A 17669-nucleotide genomic window follows, 5' to 3' on the forward strand; every position below is an offset into this window, starting at 1 on the left:
AAGAGAGTGAAGGATGTAACCAGTCTGGTCAGTTACACAGCTTCCTTATAGGTGGGCAGGGTGGGGTGGTGGCTCACTGCAGCCTAATCACTCTGTGAGCACAACCCTGTGTTTATTTGCACACACCCCAGAAAACCATTTTAAAAGTTAATGATGCGTTGATTTACATTCAGAAGGTCAAGAAGTGTCAGATGCATTTTTCCGACATATATTATTTTCTGACAGTTAATATCTGCTTTTCTTACAATATGTTTTGTGTATATCCTAGGAATCAGAGTTGTATCTAAAAATCAGTCCATTTAAATGACAATACCCGGCATGTCAGAATGATCAGATAACAGGCTGTATATCAGTATATCATAGTTCTGGGTATTTTGTATACATACGCTCTATATTGTATACATAAACTGATGAACTGTTTCTTGTATCCTGTGCTGCCATCCCTCTCAGCAGTACATTACTGCTAATGTTCATAGAGTTCTAATACTGTGCTTTGTCTAGAAACAGCACCAGTAGGTAAATATTACCAAAACATGAAGGGCAGTGTGCTGGTACGTGTGTGTGCCATTCCCCTGAGAGGGGGAGGTGGCTTTAAGCTCCAGGGGACCGCAGTAATCGTGTTCCTGCAGTGCATCCTGAGTGTGCTCCTTTCCAGCTGAGGTAGCTGGATGATCTGCAAAGCATGCCGTGTGGGTTTATGGGCTGATGGGAGAGGGAGGTGTGTTCTGTGTTGGGGAGAGGAGAGGAGGGTCCCCTTTTTTCTTTTTTCTTTCCTGCATAGCATATTGTGCTTCAGATGGAGTGTTTCTGTGGATGTTCTTTTGTCAGTGTCAGGCTGTATCACGTAGGAAAGCCACAGCTGTATCCTCCAACTTGTGCAGCTTCCATTTCAGAGAGGCAGCTGTTACTCCTTCGTCACTCATCTCTGTTGGCTTTAACATGTCATTTGTTCAGTGGTTAAACTAGATGTGTCCCCCAAGCGTTTTGAGGGAGAAGCAGCATTATTTCCTCCCCACCGATCAGTGCTGTGTGTATCTGGATTAGCACGGGTGGTGGGATGGTAAGAAGAGGTTGGAGCAGGAGAAGGGGAGGCAGCAGCCTCGTAAACTGTTTCTGCTGACAGAAAAGTAATATACAAGTGTGTAAGGTTATAGCTGAGAGTCTCTTGAGTCTCAGGGCTGGTTTATGTAGCACCACACTCTTGCCACATGTTCTGTATCCTCATTCTGTTAACATGGAAACAGCACAGGGAAATAGATACATTTTGGCTGGGTTTAAGCCCTGAACCTGTTATTTTTGTCTCTCACCAAGATAACACAGTGAAAGGAGCAGGTCTTTTGTTTGTTATGGACAGGTATGCTTGTGCTGCTGTAGCAGGAGGATGCGAATGAGATGTTTGGCTGCGCGTGGAGCACTGCCAGCTTTTTGTCTCCAGCCATTACCTCAGTTAGTGAATGCCCGTGGGCTGCACCAGATACCTGACAGCCGTTTCTCTCTCTGAAGTCTCTCTCATATAAGCCAGTAATGGATGGGAGATCTAAGAATGCACTATTGTTTATGATTTCTGTGGATGTACTGCTGTACTGAAATATGGAGCGGTGCAGGAGCTGTGATGGTGTTTGTCAGTATGCCAGCGTGGGACAGTGACCCAGAAGTCTCACTAGAATGACTCCTTAGGAAGAAGTGTCAATTTTGAGGTATGCCTTGGGAAGATTTAGTGTGTGAAAACGTGGTCACTGTGTCAGTGTAAGGCAGAATCATATTTAACAGAGAGGATGTGATGCAGCTGTATTCTGCTCTTGGAGTGCTTGGAACACAGACCTCCTCCTGTCCTTGGTGGTTGTTCCTGGTGGCTAAAGACATCACCCATAGAAGACAAATAAGGTTTTGTTATGGTAGTGGTAGCTGTGTTAGCCAGATGGCCTCATTTCTCAAAATTTGTTTTCTATCAGCCATCTTTTGGAAAGGCAAGAGGCACCAGTGGTGACTTTCTTCACATCCAGTATTGCTGTTACTGTGATGCCCCATCTCTGGAGGTGCCCAAGGCCAGGCTGAGTGGGGCCCTGGGCAGCCGGAGCTGGGGGGAGCAGCCAGCCCATGGCAGGGGTGGGGGCTGGGTGGGCTTTGAGATCTCTTCCAGCCTAAGCCATTCTACTTGATTACATCTCCTTTCCGTTGCTCAGGAAAGAGGTAAGTCTTTCTTACTTAGTAGCAATTTCTCTTACAGTACTTTCTAGTTAAAATTATATGCCGTATGTTGCTTTTAGAGCAAATTTGCTGTTAGAATAAGACTTAGAAATTAACACAAGTTTTGAGTCTGTGCAGCATGCAGGTAGAGAGTAAAGATGCCCAGCATATTTGTAAAAGCAGCAGTCAGGGAGGTTTGAATTACACTGCCTGCTTGTCATTTGTGCAGCCACTGAATCTGTTTCTTAATTCCCCACCCAGTTGTTGTGCTAACAAATGGCCAGGAAATATGCTGGATGAGTTTGTTTCTTCCTTTCTTATTTTTCCATGTCGCTCTTCTCTGCTAGTGTGGCTGCACTTGGTGCAATGCTAGTAAATGTGTGATAGTTTGTTTCTAGTGGCACAGTTGTTTTAGGATGTGATTGTTTTGCCGTCCTAGGTACAGGATTGCTTTCAAATCACTTTTATCCAAATGCAATGGTTTTAAATATAAGGTTAAAGTCCTGAAGGAGCACTGAGTGCTCTAGCAATCGTGGAGATAAATGATGAAGGTGTGAGATGGCTGGAAATGAAACTATGGTGCAACCCTAAGGTGTGAGAGCACAGGAAGGAAAGGTGACTTTGCCAGACACAGGGCTGGAGCCCTGTTGTACCACTTTGTACCTCCTGGCCCTGGAGACTTCAGGACCATCTGACTATTTTCAGCTCGGAAAGCAAACGGTATCCTTGACTCCATCAGAAGAGGGGTGGCCAGCAGGGACAGGGAGGTGATTGTCCCCCTCTACTCTGCTCTTGTGAGGCCCCATCTGGAGTACTGCGTCCAAGTGTGGAGCCACCAGTACAAGAAAGACGGAGAGCTGTTGGAGAGGGTCCAGAGGAGAGCCACTAGGATGATCAGAGGACTGGAGCACCTCCCCTATGAGGACAGGCTGAGGGAGCTGGGCTTGTTCAGCCTGGAGAAAAGAAGGCTGCGGGGTGACCTCATTGCAGCCTTTCAGTACCTAAAGGGAGCCTACAGAGGGGAGGGGAATCAACTCTTTGAAAGGGTAGAAAACTGCAGGACAAGGAGAAATGGATCTAAGTTGAGGGAGGGCAGATTTAGGTTGGATGTCAGGAAAATTCTTTACAGAGAGAGTGGTGAGGTGCTGGAACAGCTGCCCAGAGTGGCTGTGGATGCCCCATCCATCCCTGGAGGTGTTCAAGGCCTGGTTGGATGGGGCCCTGGGCAGCCTGGTCTGGCATTAAATGGGGAGGTTGATGGCCCTGCATGTGGCAGGGAGTTGGAGATTCATGATCCTTGAGGTCCCTTCCAACCCTGGCCATTCTGTGATTTTTGTGAGTAAGCACTGCAGATTGCAGAGTATTTAACAAGGGCATGGTTAACCGCTTTAGAGCAGAGTCACACACTGTATCAGAGAGCTAAGATGCACCCAGAATGATACAAGGTTGTTTCTTCTAGGGGGTTGCATCACCTGCTTTGCTTCCTATGAGATTGAATTTGTCAGGTGCGAAGTGCTGTCTGGTACCTGGTGACTGCCCTTGTAAAGGTTTGGTGGAATGTTTGATGATGCACAATTAGTTTATCCTTAATATGAAGGACAGTGTTTAGTTAGAGTAGTATGGTTAGATCGTGGTTGGACTCGATGAACTCTAAGGTCTTTTGCAACCTAAGTGATTCTGTGATTCTGTGTCTGAATTATTTCATTTTGCATCTCTTCCTGTAGTGATTTTGGAAGAATTAGCTGAGTGTTTGGGGGTTTCATTTTTTTTTAAGTGAAAGCATAAGTGTGAAAGGGGAAGGTTCTTCACCCTAAACTTTGAAGGGAGAATGCACTGCTTGGAAATATTCCTGTACTTTTACCTGAATGCTATGTAGTATTAAGATAAAAAGATGCTGTTGAGAGCTTAAATTTCAAGACATTTATTTTTAAAAACACTTTGCTGTAGCTGCATTTCCCTGTTCCACCAAAGAGATTTCTCTCATCAGCTAGAATCTGTCTACCAAAAATATATTCTATAGGCTGAAGACGTGGCTGCACAGGTTGGTAAGCACATGAGGAGCCAAGTGCTGCTCCCACACAGAAACTAATGTGTACAGTTGGAATACTGAGGGTAAAAAAATGTGGGATTTGGTAGTGATGGATTTGTAACTCAAACTGTCTTGTCAGTATTTCTTTACAAATAGTGACGATTTCCTTTCAATCCACTTGAAGTAGGTGTTTTATAATGCATGTCTTTGTAACAAAAAATCCTGAACTTCAATACAAATTCTTGAATAATTACCCTTGTTTTTTTTTTCTCTATGTATCTTTCATTCTTGTCACAAGTATTTTTAATAACCGTATGCGAATATGATGACTTCTTAAGTCACTCAACTTGTGATGCTTTCAAGAATGCTTATTCTGCCTTCATGTAACTACTCTTTTTGTTAAAATGTGCCTTAATCTCTGGTTGTCACAGTGAGGTGGGCTTTGTGGTCGTAAGAATGAGGTAAATCCTATGGTATGTTGTGACAGTGCAGTAGTGAACAGGCAAAATGCTCTGCTTTCTTGAGGTCAATGTGTGGCTGCGTGAAGGTGCTTATTAGTGCTCACAAGAAACAAAGTGCAGCTTTGGAGGAGCGCGACAGAGGCTGTTTGGTGTTGACAAAGCAGTACTGCAGTAGCAAAGCCTTGCTCCAGGAGGAGGAGACTGAGACTTGCTGTCTGTCTCTCTTCAGAGGCTGTATGGGTGTAACTAAAATTAACAAACAGGTGTTAGAGCTTGTCACACACCTGTCAGGTTTCTGGTGTGCTTGCTTCAGCTTTGACAGAGAGACATCTCTGTAGTAACAAATGGATAGGAAGGCTTTATTTTCACCTATCTTTGTTAGGAACCTGAGATGCTAAGACTTGAGAATGCACAGAACCTAAGCTTTTCATGCTTGTGATGCAAGTGGACTGGATGTAGGATCCAAGCAGATGCCTCTTTCTGGAGGAAGAATAGCACTCTGTGATCCAAGAGCCCAGGAGGGGCAAGATGGGATTTGACAGTTATGGAATTCCAGATGTGGCTGAATCTAAAAGACTTTGGAAGTGGTTACGTTGGCAGGTTGTCAGTCTTGAGATTTAACTATATCACAATACTGAAATGGTAGCTTGAAGTGTTAGTTTGGTGGAGTACTATCAAAGGATTAACGCCGTAACAACCTTTAAGAGGAATAATGAACTATTCATTTATTGCACACTTCTATGCCACTCCAGATACTTCTATGCTGTATAAGGCTTTACTGAATTAACTATTTCAGTGGAAAGTCATAATTCCAATGGAAGTAGCTTACTTGCTACAGTAAGGCTGAAATTACTCTGAAGGGTTTTCTTTTTTGTCTATTATTTATGAGAAACAAAAAAAAATTTTAAAATAGTGTTTTATTATTGATAAAACTGCAGATGTCATTGCTAACGAGATGCACGTGCTTAACTAGTGTTGCTGTAATGTAGGGCTGTGATACAGAAATCTGAGTAAATGTGCTCTGTAGTAGGAATTCCCATAGCTTTGTCAGAGAGCTGTCAGCATCAGCCGTGCTATAGGCTTACTTGGAGTTATGTTTTAATGCTTTTCACTTCAACATTGTTTCGGCTTAACGGCAGCCAATGGGGTTTCCAGGAGTTTGGACCCCTCGGTTGATCCTCACAAGCACTAAGCCTTTGCGTGGTATGTTTGCTTACCCAGAAAAATGTCTTGCAGTGTTATGTCGTAGGCCAAATTACAAATTTTATTCTGAGCTTTTCTTAGAATGTGTGCCCTTGACATTAAAGGATTAGATGTGTCCTTTTTATAGTATTCACCTTGCATACCTTTGTTTTAAACCAAGCGGCAGGGCAAGCTTCTGCAATCGGGGTCAGCTGGAAGCTGGCAGAAGAAGCACAATAATGTGTTTTGATGTTGCTTTAATTCAGATGCTTGCTAGCAGGAATTTAATAAGAAAAAAAAAGAGTCCAAGGTGTGAATTGTTTTTGTTTTTAAACACATCCTTTTCTAAAGGACTTCTCTCAGCTTAAAGTTGGTTGCTGGTCAGGTGCAGCTCCATCTGCCGATCTGCTTCTGGTTGGTGGTTTGTGGCCTCCAGTACGTGCTGCTAATTGTTCTCACCAAGCTATTTTTAAGGTAGCTTTTGTGCACGTGTGCTGAATAGCAAAGACGTTTTGAGATCGTATATTTGGAAACCCGAGGCAGTACGAGCAGCAGCATTCTGATTATAGAAGTGGGTCAGCAACTGTACCTTCAGCGTGACCTCCCGCTGTACGCTGTTTCCAGATGCAGCTCAAGATTTTCTATTCTCTGGAGGTTCATATTATTCAAATACAGTATGATGAGGAGAGTCTTATGTAGCATGGGAATTCAATTGCAGCCCTGTGTACGTCAAACACAGGGAAAAAGCTACGCTGGTTTTTTTCTGTGGCATCAGAGATGGCAAGTATTGAAATAAAAGGCCTGAACGTAAAGGACCATTTTGGTTAAAAGGAGGGCAAGCCAAGAAGAGAGGATGTTGTACGTTTCTTAAGTTGTGGGACTTGTGCTGGTAGAAATTGCTGAATAGAGAAAGTAGCATCTTAGATTGAAAGAATAATTCTTGCTTATCTGTTTTGTTAGACTTGGACGTGTCTGACTGTAAAGAATAACAGCAGCGTGTTTAAACTGCGATATTTTTTCAGCACGCCCTGGCAGGCTGTGTTCTGCATCGCTTTCATTTGTTGGTGATTTTTTCTTTCTGTGCTTGGAAAGCCTGTGGTCTTTTTAGGTTTGTTTGAGAAGCGCTGCTCTCTGTTACTAAGCTGAGCAGGGAAAGCAGTTAGAGCAGTGCTTTCCGTGATGTAATGAGACGTGTGCCTGGTTGGAGCAGGGAATTAATGACTTAGAGACTGCAAGCAATGCAGAAGGAGACATGCGCACAGCAGATTTAAGATACTGAGCCTTGTCATTTAATTAAGGAGAAACTGGGAGTGAAATCAGGTTAAAAGCCCTTGAACAGACTCTTTATTATTCAAAACAGAATCACTAAGGTTGGGAAAGACCTTCAAGATCATCCAGTCCAACCATCCACCTATCACCAATAGTACTCACTAAACCATGTCCCTCAACACAAAATCCAAATGTAACTGGTACCAGTGAACTGGGAGGTATATATTGGAGAAGGAAGAAGGTCGAACTGACAGATAGTAAGTCTGTAGGAGTTGGCAGCACATATAGATGGCAGGAGCAGTAGGGCTGGCCTGAGCAGGTCTTGTAGTTTTTCTGTTAAGGAAATGATTTTTCTTTTGTGCTGACGCATCATTCTGCTGTGCTCAGCGGTCCTGGCTGCTCTGGAGGAAGGAGGATTGGGAGAATTTTATTTGTCACAGCACTTCACAGATAATTTTTTTCAAATTGTCTTTTAAAGCAGTAATGATCAGACGCTAGATGTGATTACAGATTATCTCCCAAGCTTCACAAGCTTCACATGAAAGGAGGACTCATACAGCTAAGAGTACTTTCGTTCAAGAAATCAGAAATTATTTAGATTTCTTCTATCTGAATAAAATTTCACTATCAGGTGAACCTTTTTATTCTTGAAGGGAATCTATAGGAAGATGACACTGTTTTTTCTTTGAAGCAGGTGAGCACAAAATTATTTGTGTTTATGAGATCCTTAAATAGGAGTTCAAGAGCTTAAGTAGTCAGCTCTAATGTGCGTGTGTGTGTGTGTGTGTATAAGCAAATTGTATCACTATGTTTGCAAATATGGCCAAATATGCTCTGTTGACCAATGGGCTTTTAAAATATCATAGTTATGGCACTGCACCACCACATTACTCTTAAGAGATATCAAATATTTAATGGCTAATCTAACACTTACAGAGAACCCAATAACATGATAAACTGAGTGTTTGTTACTCTCCCTTTCCTAATTTGTTCTCCAAAGTATAACGTACAAAACCCTGAACAACACTGTCAACCACTTTTTCCCCGTGGTGCCAGTTCACACCTGAGATGCAACTGTGCACCCAGATGTCTCTTTGCTGGTTTTCTTCTGTTGGATAGATACTTCCCAGGGGCTACTTTACTCGTTTTCACACGAAGGGTTGAGTCTTACAAGGCCTGATACAGCTTATGGTATTACTTCATTTATTCGTTTATTCTTTTAGTACCAGTGAGTGGCTGTTAATTTATCAGTGTTCATTTCATTTTGATGCTGTGGTTTATATGTACAAATTCTTACTTTAAACCTCCATATGCAGCTCACACACAAGCACACACCTCCTTTCCATCTGTGATGTTACAGAATGACTCCAAAGCGCTGCAGCTCACAGAAGGAATTGCTACTCCTGTTCACATGAGACAGAAGCAAATGATTACAAACTCATTTTGGAGTACGGAAAAAATGTTGTAGAGAAGCTCTGTGTAATTATGAGATTTCTCAAACTTCTCTAACACAAAATGAAAGCTTGTTTTCTAGATGTCCTCTGCCTTTTTATTTCCATATGATCAAAGGTTCTGTTCTTGTGTTCAGGATAGAAATTGTTAATTGAAGGCATGTAAGTATGCAGGATGATAATGAGAGTTGATCTGTGAGCTGCAGTTAGCATAACCCGTAACAGTTCCTCATACGAGTGTGCTTGTTAGAATATGTAATTATCTGTATATTTACAGATCTTGCTTTCATTAAATTATATATAATTCATTTATACATGATTTTTAGAGTATGCATTTTAAAAAATGGTATTTATGCATTTCAGGTAATATTTCTCTGGTTATAAACGGGAAATATGTAATTAGTGTTCTGCTCATCAGGATTTGGTGAGTTTATTCCTTAGCCAGCTAAATTTGGTGTTTCATACAGATACAAATGCTCCAGATTGCATCTCTTTATGAATATGAAGTTCATGTGAAGTTAAATGGTGGTAAAACTGAATTAATTGCTTTCTAGATTATCTGTGTTTTCAGACAATAGCTGATAACAAAATAAACCAGTATGTGGCTCTTCTCTGAGAAAGAAAGTCATAACAGAGAGGGTGGTTTGAGTGTGCAGAGAATGAGCAGTGTTCTATTCATGTAATGCTGTAGGGTAAGCACATCTTCCAGCTGTTGTCACAAAGAGGTGCACGTGTGGATGCTTGTTCCTTTGTGTTCTTCCCAGTACACTTGAAGATATTCATATCCTCCTACGTTCTCTGTTCTCATTATAGGAGATTTTTCTAGTGGTGATGAAATAGGGTCAATTGATTTCCATCATCTGTTTGTAGTTTGGTGTTGTTATACTTGGCTGTCACTTCATTAACAGGATGTGCAATCATAAAAATACAGGACTTTCTACACTTTGCATTTGGTAGAGGCATTTATGAACATCCAGAAGTCCTATAGCCTTAATGTAGTATGTGAGCTATTGATAAAATTGCACAGTGAAATGTTTTTCACAAAGTTTGTGCTATACATTTAGCATTTAGCAGCTGTTGCAGCTTCATTAAAACAGTTGTCTGAATCCACAGACAGTCAAACGTCTGTATGTGATTCTATATGAACACCTAGATGTGTAACAACGCCTTAGGGGGCAGTTATTAATTTTAAAACAGATTGTCCTTTTCCAAGGACTAGAAAAGCTAAGACTTCAGTTTTTTTCTTAACTGATCTCTCAGCCTTTTTTGAGGGTTGATGCTGTTTTCTTCTAGTGTTGTTTTGTGGATATTTGTAATACATAATACATTTGTAATACATAAATAGTGGCGTCTATCAGATTACAGTGTATTCTTTCAACATCAGCTCGTACACTTGCTTCTGCACAAACCAGAATCCTATTTGGTGCTCATTAGAAATTCTTCTGCCATGTTGTTGTATATGTATAGATTTTTCATTTATTGTTGACTCATGAATTGGTGTTAATCTTAACTCTGGAAATAGAAGCTGGAAGCCTTGAATTGTTCAAAGCCAGGACTTAAAACTTTGTGGAAGTTGCACAAAAATACCATTATGAATATGCGTTTCAAATTCTTATGTTTTAATGACTGAAAGAAAAGCTCTACCAGTGCATACTTTTAGAGAATCTCTTGTTTTATTTTTACCTTTTGGTTAACTATTGTATTCTTCCTTTTCAGAATGTATGAAAACATGTCCACAATGGTGTATCTAAAGGAAGAGAAGTTGGAGAAGCTCACTCAAGATGAAATCATTGCCAAAACTAAGCAAGTGATTAATGGACTGGAGGCATTGAAGAATGAGCACAATTCAATTTTACAGAGCTTACTTGAAACACTGAAATGTTTGAAGAAAGATGATGAAACTAATCTGGTTGAAGAAAAGTCAAACATGATTCGAAAGTCACTGGAGATGCTGGAGCTCGGCCTTAGTGAAGCACAGGTAAAGCTCAAGTAGAAATAAAGCATTTCAGATTTTGACTGAATTTTTAGTGTATTAAAAAAATAACGAAAGACCATTGTTTGACTTCAGATTGGAAATTTAAACATAATCGGTTTTGATGGATGTACGTTTGTCTTACTGAAATGAGCAGCATGCTGAGTCATGGAAGTTGTTATTTCGTGTTAAGGAAGCAGGCTGCTGTAATTAATAGAGGCTGTCTTACTGTGTTACAGAACTAATTATACATTATGTTTCAAAGCCCTGAAGCCTGTAGCTAAGCTCCTCTCTGCTTTGGTGAGGGGCTGCTATTTTCTATTAGTTTTCCATGGCATTAGTCAGGTAACGAGCTGCTCAAACAAGAATCAAGCATCAGCACTTTAGCTCTGAAATACAGGTGTGGAGGTCATGCACAAATGAGTTTCCTTAGGGTTAGGAGACCGACCTTTCAGCTCTGCTGTGATCTTACATTTGTGTTCTTATTCCTTTGATTCTGAGATTCCTTATACAAGCTCACAGCGCTCTTGGGGTTTAAAAGTCTCCAATATTTATTGAATACCTTAACAAATCAAAATTGAATTTTAATACATTTTGAAGGTTAAGAATTTAGTATGGAATTTGAGCAACTTTCATTTATGCCCTAAAGAAGGGTCTAAGTGCTAACTTCCATTAACTATTGTTGTAAAGGGTGGTATCATCTGCAGAAGGTGAATGAGAAAATGCATGTTAAATTTGAATACATAAACAGCTCGGTGCTGAAGTCTGGAGATTCGAACTGGTGTTAGGAAATTATTCCTCATGTTTTATCTTCCTTTAGAAGGAAAAAGTAGTTTTTAAAGAATTAATATTTGTTTTTGAAACCTGAAATTTTAGTTAAAAGCAGCAGTTATTTCATGTTAAATGCTCAGTTCAAAAACACATTAAAGTAACTTTGCTTCAAAGAAATGTGAAATTGAGGAGGTGAAATACTGATAACTTAGATGAGTTTGACACTCCTAAAATAAGGTTTTTATTATCACCCCTGACCCATTCTTTGAAGGTATGCTTTCTATTTGTATTGGTGGTATATTAACATAAACAGTGAAAGCAGAGTGTGCTGTATGTAGAGTTTGGCTTTCACCAGTGTTAAACTCATTTTTCATTTGACATTGCTTTGCAAAAAAAAAAAAAACCAAGCAGATTGTTTTTATGGCTGCTTTATCATGTTACAGGATAAAAATGATTCAGACATGTAGGATATCTGCACGCTCAAATATCTCATATATATCTACATCTGTGTGCTGGTGTAATTTGTGCACCTTTGGATAGTATAACAGTCACTGAAGTATTATTGTTATTCTGTGTCCAGATCTCACAAATGCAGGTTTTAAGTAATAAAACACTTTAGTGCTGAATACAGGACTGCATTCTGGAGGAGGTATGTCATGTGATATGATACTTTCTGCCTTTTAGGTAATGATGGCCTTGTCAAATCACTTAAATGCAGTGGAATCAGAGAAGCAAAAACTGCGTGCTCAGGTTCGCCGACTGTGTCAGGAAAATCAGTGGCTACGGGATGAACTGGCCAATACACAACAGAAGCTACAGAAAAGTGAGCAATCTGTGGCTCAGCTGGAGGAAGAGAAGAAGCATCTAGAATTCATGAATCAATTAAAAAAATACGATGATGATATTTCACCATCAGTAAGTAGCTGCGTGGGGAAAAACCAGCTCACATTTATGCATGTGCTGTAATCTGCCTCGTTAGCGAAAAATGACAGATGGAAGCTTTTTATTTGTTGCTAACATAAACATGTCATTAAAGTGCTTGCTTTATACTAGTGTCACATAATTTGGATTCTTAGGGTAAGAGAGTAAATGTTTTACTGCCTGTAGATATTAAAAAAAAAAAAAAAAAAAGTGTCATGCTAACTTAAAAATTATACACTGAACTTGACCAAAAATTTCCTTCCATACACTCGGCAGTTATAAACAAGCAGTTATAAACTGAGCAGTGCAAAGTATTTGGATTCTAAGAACAAAAGGGACTTGAATTATTTTGACTATAGGAAAAATACTTTGTTTATATCTAATGCAAGCTATGTGTAGTCCCTATTGCTTCTATCTTTTGCAAATTTACAATGGTATAGGATCCCCTTTCTTCACCTTCTGCTGAACATTGTGATCATATGTACATTTTCAGTCATTCTTACCTAGCCTATTTTGTTAGATATTCTTAGATTCAGAGAGCAAATGGGTACAGTTTTAATTTACAGAAGTGACTTAACCAGTTGAAAGGACTTCTAAGTAATTTACTCTTCATGTTGTCTTTTTATTTCTTCTCCTGGACAGTACTGTAGAAAAGATCTCATTTTGTGTGTTCAGATCTACTTTAGTCATATCTTACAGTTATAACCAAATAGCAACATGATGGGTGAAAATGTGTTTTATTTTTGCTTGACTAAATGCTGTTTAACATAGAGTTGACCAGATGCATTCAGAATTTTTCAGAGTTGATTCATGAGTTGGTATTTGTGGTTGAACACTGCCAATGAAGTCTGTTTAATAAACTTTAAGGAGAAGAAAAGGTACAGGAGATGGGAATACTCTGACTTCTATGCCCTAAAAGTTGAACAATAATCTGTAGGCCTAAATAACAACACTAATTGAAATCTGATTGGCACGTAGTAACAAAGTAAACAAAGCACCTTTGTGATTTCGCTAACCACGCGGACAGTCCCTGTTGTTACCCTTTTGTCAATTGCATATATACTCAAAGTAAACTTGGAATCAGCTTGTCTAAAAATGGATATCAGGTGGGAAGGTTATAGTCTCATCAATCTGCACCTGCTTTGCAACCATTGAGTCTGAGAGCCAGCAGTAGCAGTTACCTTTTCTTCTATAGAAAAAAGTGTCAGACAGAGGGCCAAAAAAAGGGAATAATATATATATATTTACTGTAGGCTTCACATATGTGAAACAGGATGGGAGGATAATCTATTTCTGGTTACTCATTCAAATTTATTCTCCTTCTGGAGATCAGTCTCCTTATTCTTTTCGTTTGCTTATCTACAACTGCATGTATAACTTCTAAGCACAACGGACAAGTGTGTTTTCAGTACTGCTCTTCTTTGGGTACTTTTCTGTAGGCATAATGTTTCGGTAAAAGTAGCAAGTGTGTTTTTAGGAGCTTAATTTGAACTGAAAAAAACCTGAAATCTAGGAGACCTGGTTTCTATTCCTGGATCTCCTAAAGGTGTCCCATATTGTTTTAGGACAGAGGGTGTAAATACACTTGAACATGAGACCTTCATTTAATTTCTATGAGAAGCATTATTCTTGGCAATTCCAAGGTTGTGGATGTGGAAAGTTCCTTCAGTGTTGCAGGGTTAAATTGAATTTATGCTTTAGATTTAATTGTATAACAATTTGTTTGGGCTTGGGCTTTTTCTGCAGGAGGACAAAGATACAGATTCCACCAAAGAGCCTTTGGATGACTTATTTCCGAATGATGAAGATGACCAAGGACAGGGAAGTAAGTACATTTCTAATTGCAGTTTTATTACATCTCTGTAATACAGAGGCTAAGGATGCTTATCAGAAAAGTGAATCCACATGTATGGTCTTCTGGGGCCGAGTGAAGCAGTGAATACCTCTTACCCTACTTAGAATAATGAAACAGGAAAATCAGTTGTCATAATTGTGGTGTGCAGAACTGGGGCCTAGATTTTCAAAACTTACTAGCTGTTGCAAAATTCCTGGAACTAACTTCACTATGAAACTGGTCCCATGGTCTTTTTTTTTTTTGAGGGCCTCAGAATGGTGAAAATTGTTCAAGGTGTCAGGGGCACGTTCTCTGAAGCACTGACGTTTTTTGGTCATCTGCCCAGATGGTAATTCTGTTAATGACCTTTTAAATGATCTGATTTAACATTTTGGGACATGGAGCCTTTCTCATTCAATCTTTTGTCTTTTGCTAAGATTGTTTTCCTTACTTCATTACTCATTCTAGAGGTGTTGTCTTCAAGTCAGAGGGACCAATGAATAGGTATGAAGTTTGAATTAGAGGTTGAAAGAAGCCATTGACAGATCGGCCTTACTGAAATTGTTTTTCTTACAGATGTAAAGCTTATATTATACATTATATTGGTAGTGTATACACAGTGTGCTAGTGGTATAATGATTCTTAGTGAATAAATCACAGAAAAAAAAAGTGTCTGAAGGGCACTACCTTGCTAATCAATTAGCAATTAATCAAAATCCAGAGTTTTGAATTTCCATTTTGAGCACACACAAGGTTACCATGCTATCAAGCATGGAGTATATGAGCAACAGCAATGGGGGGAAGATTTGCAGGGATTATGAAAGTGTTGATCATGGACTTCATCCTGAGCTTATCTGGCCTTACCTAGAGCTTTGAATTAGGAAAGTTTTGAGTGGCAAAACTGCCTGTATACCTGTGTGGTCCATCTGTGTTTTTACTGTTTTGATTTAAACAGTGGGGCTGTTTTGGTAATTTCCTTGATCTCCAGGAAAAAAAAAATACTCAAATGTTTCAGTGGTTTGGCAGGCAATGATTGTGGATGTAGGTTTGGAACTGTATGATTCCACTGACAGAAAAAGGCTCCTGCTTGCTGTGACAGTGTTTCCTTTAATAGAGGGAAGAAAGTCAGTCTCACAGCAGGAACCCTTGTTCTGTGTGTTTATAATTCGATAAAAATGAGTAAGAGATGAAATCTCCTAGGCTAAGAGAAAAGGGATAGTTTGGAGGAGTGGGAGGGGGCTGCAACAACCAACAACCAGTAGCTAAGGAAAACAAATGGCTAAACTTGAAGTTTAGGAAGTAAAATCAAAAAGTTGACACTGGTTTTGACTTGGTCTTTTTTGGCCTTTTCCATTATAGCTGCTACTTGTGGCAGCCAAGGTGCTCGAATCTTTTTTGTGCCAACCTTAGGCATTTCTTGGTATGACAAAGGGAAATGAGCAAAAACAGAAGTTTCTGAGAAGTTTAGAGAAAGATAATAATGGAAAAAGGAGGAATAATTTGACCTGTTCTGCCAGTGCTTTGCTTGTCTGCGTTAGTGTTCCTTTCCATAGGGAAATTTTAGTATTTCTGATTGTAAAATTGTGTTAGTCTTGAGAACTGTTAATGGTTTGCTGAGGTGAAGTATGACATTTTCTCCATTTGTTTATTAATTAGACCTCCTGAGCTAGTAAAACTGTAAAATAATAGTAATGCAGTACCTTTGTTTATGAAGCGTGGACAGAATGTGAAGAATTAAGTGTGTTTGTTCTAATACTAATGCTTTGTATTGAAGAAATAGAATTCAATAAGTCTCTTGTGTGTCACTGAGTTTAAAATGTTAAATGTCTTCAAGTTATATCAATCTTTTTAAACAAATTAAAATCCTGTGGGTTTCTTCCAGTCCAACAGCAGCATAGCAGTGCAGCAGCTGCTGCCCAACAAGGTGGCTATGAAATTCCAGCAAGATTAAGGACCCTTCACAATCTTGTTATTCAGTACGCTTCCCAAGGTAGATACGAGGTTGCTGTACCTCTTTGTAAACAAGCTCTTGAAGATCTGGAGAAGACTTCAGGCCATGACCATCCTGACGTTGCCACTATGTTGAACATACTTGCTTTGGTGTACAGGTTTGTATAGTGACATAGATAAATGGCAGCTGAACAAATAGTTGACATTTGGCTGTAGCCTGACAGTGTTCAGGCTAGCATTTTTGCTGTCTTATTGTTTTCCATTGCCTGTTTTTTAAAACCCTCAAGAGAGTCCATTAAAATGTATGTCTACCCACGCTAAAATTCAAGTGAGTTGCTGCATTTTTGTCTATGCCTTTGTTGCGAGAGCAAAGCATTTTTGAAAACCAGCCCCTTCCTTATTTGGTATGGTGAAGAAGCATGTGTTGGTTATCCACTTTCAGGTAATTTAGAGATATAAATTAGACAGCACAGTCAAAATTGAACCTGCTAGTCCTGAGCCCTCTAGCTACTTTAGTTATGAGCTTCATGCTTTTGTCTTGCAGTTCCTAAATGTATTCTTAATTAATCCGCTGTTATGGTAACATCTTTAGTCCAGTACTGAAGCCAGCTTCATTATTATGACATCTCTTCTCAATCCTCAGTATTAATGATCACTTCTTAAATTTCAGAGACCAGAACAAATACAAAGACGCAGCGAATCTCCTGAATGATGCCTTGGCTATCCGTGAGAAGACTTTGGGCAAAGATCATCCAGCGGTTTGTATACAAGAAATACTGTATTTTTAGCTTTGTTTTTTGATGATTTTTTTTTTTTTTTCAACTCATTCTAATGTTAAACTCAACAGGAAAGTTTTTAAGACCTGGCTTATCTCTATACAGCACAGGTAGGAGGCCACATTGTAAAATTCTTTGTTTTCTTTTGAATACAAGCATTATATTTGATGCTGTTTCACCACAAATGACCTGCACTTACTTGATTTTTTGGATCAGATTGCATGGATCTTCTCTGGGAAATGAATTTATAAAGAAAAATGTTAATTTGCTTACTCGAATCACTGTTGATTGAGTGAACTCAGATTGAAGGTGTACTTCTGATTTGTTTTGCTGCTGCTTTTAAATGAGGCATAAATCGAACTTCTGTACCCAGTGTTAAAAATCAGTGGGGTGTCTCTCATCATGCCACTTGTTTAGAAGCAAGGCAGGCCTGAGCATATATAACTTTGGGGGTAAATGAATGACATTTGGGAAATCTCTTTGTTTGCAAAATTCAAGAGGAAAATTTGAAAACAAGTACATTAATTTAATAGTTATTTGTATCAGCAAATTGGTGTAATTAATACTTCTCTCTGTTGGCAGGTGGCAGCAACTCTAAATAATCTTGCAGTTCTTTATGGTAAACGGGGAAAGTACAAAGAAGCTGAACCTTTGTGTAAGCGAGCTCTGGAAATCAGAGAAAAGGTACAATTGCAAAAAAAAAAAAAAAAACCCCAACCCAACAAAACAATGCAAACAGAACACCTTTGAATAGACTTTTGGGGGGGGCAGGATTAAACATCCTTACATTTGTTCTGTGTTTTGATTGGACAGATCTGCCAGGCCAATCACAGTAGTCTCTACCTTTTTTTTTTTTTTCCCCTTTT

At 39.4% G+C, this 17669-nt stretch overlaps 1 protein-coding gene across 7 annotated transcripts in view; it reads left to right on the top strand.

Moving 5' to 3' along the window:
• The window catches only part of KLC1 (kinesin light chain 1), a 57328-nt gene that overhangs the window by 22506 nt on the left and 17153 nt on the right, over positions 1 to 17669 (top strand). For all 7 annotated transcript variants that reach the window (XM_042813210.1, XM_042813214.1, XM_042813213.1 and 4 more), the window contains 6 exons: positions 10296 to 10557; positions 12007 to 12237; positions 13990 to 14068; positions 15960 to 16185; positions 16698 to 16785; positions 17386 to 17487. In XM_042813210.1, the coding sequence (XP_042669144.1) occupies positions 10297 to 10557; positions 12007 to 12237; positions 13990 to 14068; positions 15960 to 16185; positions 16698 to 16785; positions 17386 to 17487 (987 nt within the window). In that variant the 5' untranslated portion in view covers position 10296. The remainder of the gene's footprint in view (positions 1 to 10295; positions 10558 to 12006; positions 12238 to 13989; positions 14069 to 15959; positions 16186 to 16697; positions 16786 to 17385; positions 17488 to 17669) is intronic.

This window comes from Centrocercus urophasianus, unplaced genomic scaffold (genome assembly GCF_019232065.1).
Source record: "Centrocercus urophasianus isolate 14NV4802_14NV808 unplaced genomic scaffold, USGS_Curo_1.0 seq_14, whole genome shotgun sequence".
NCBI classification, from domain to species: domain Eukaryota; kingdom Metazoa; phylum Chordata; class Aves; order Galliformes; family Phasianidae; genus Centrocercus; species Centrocercus urophasianus.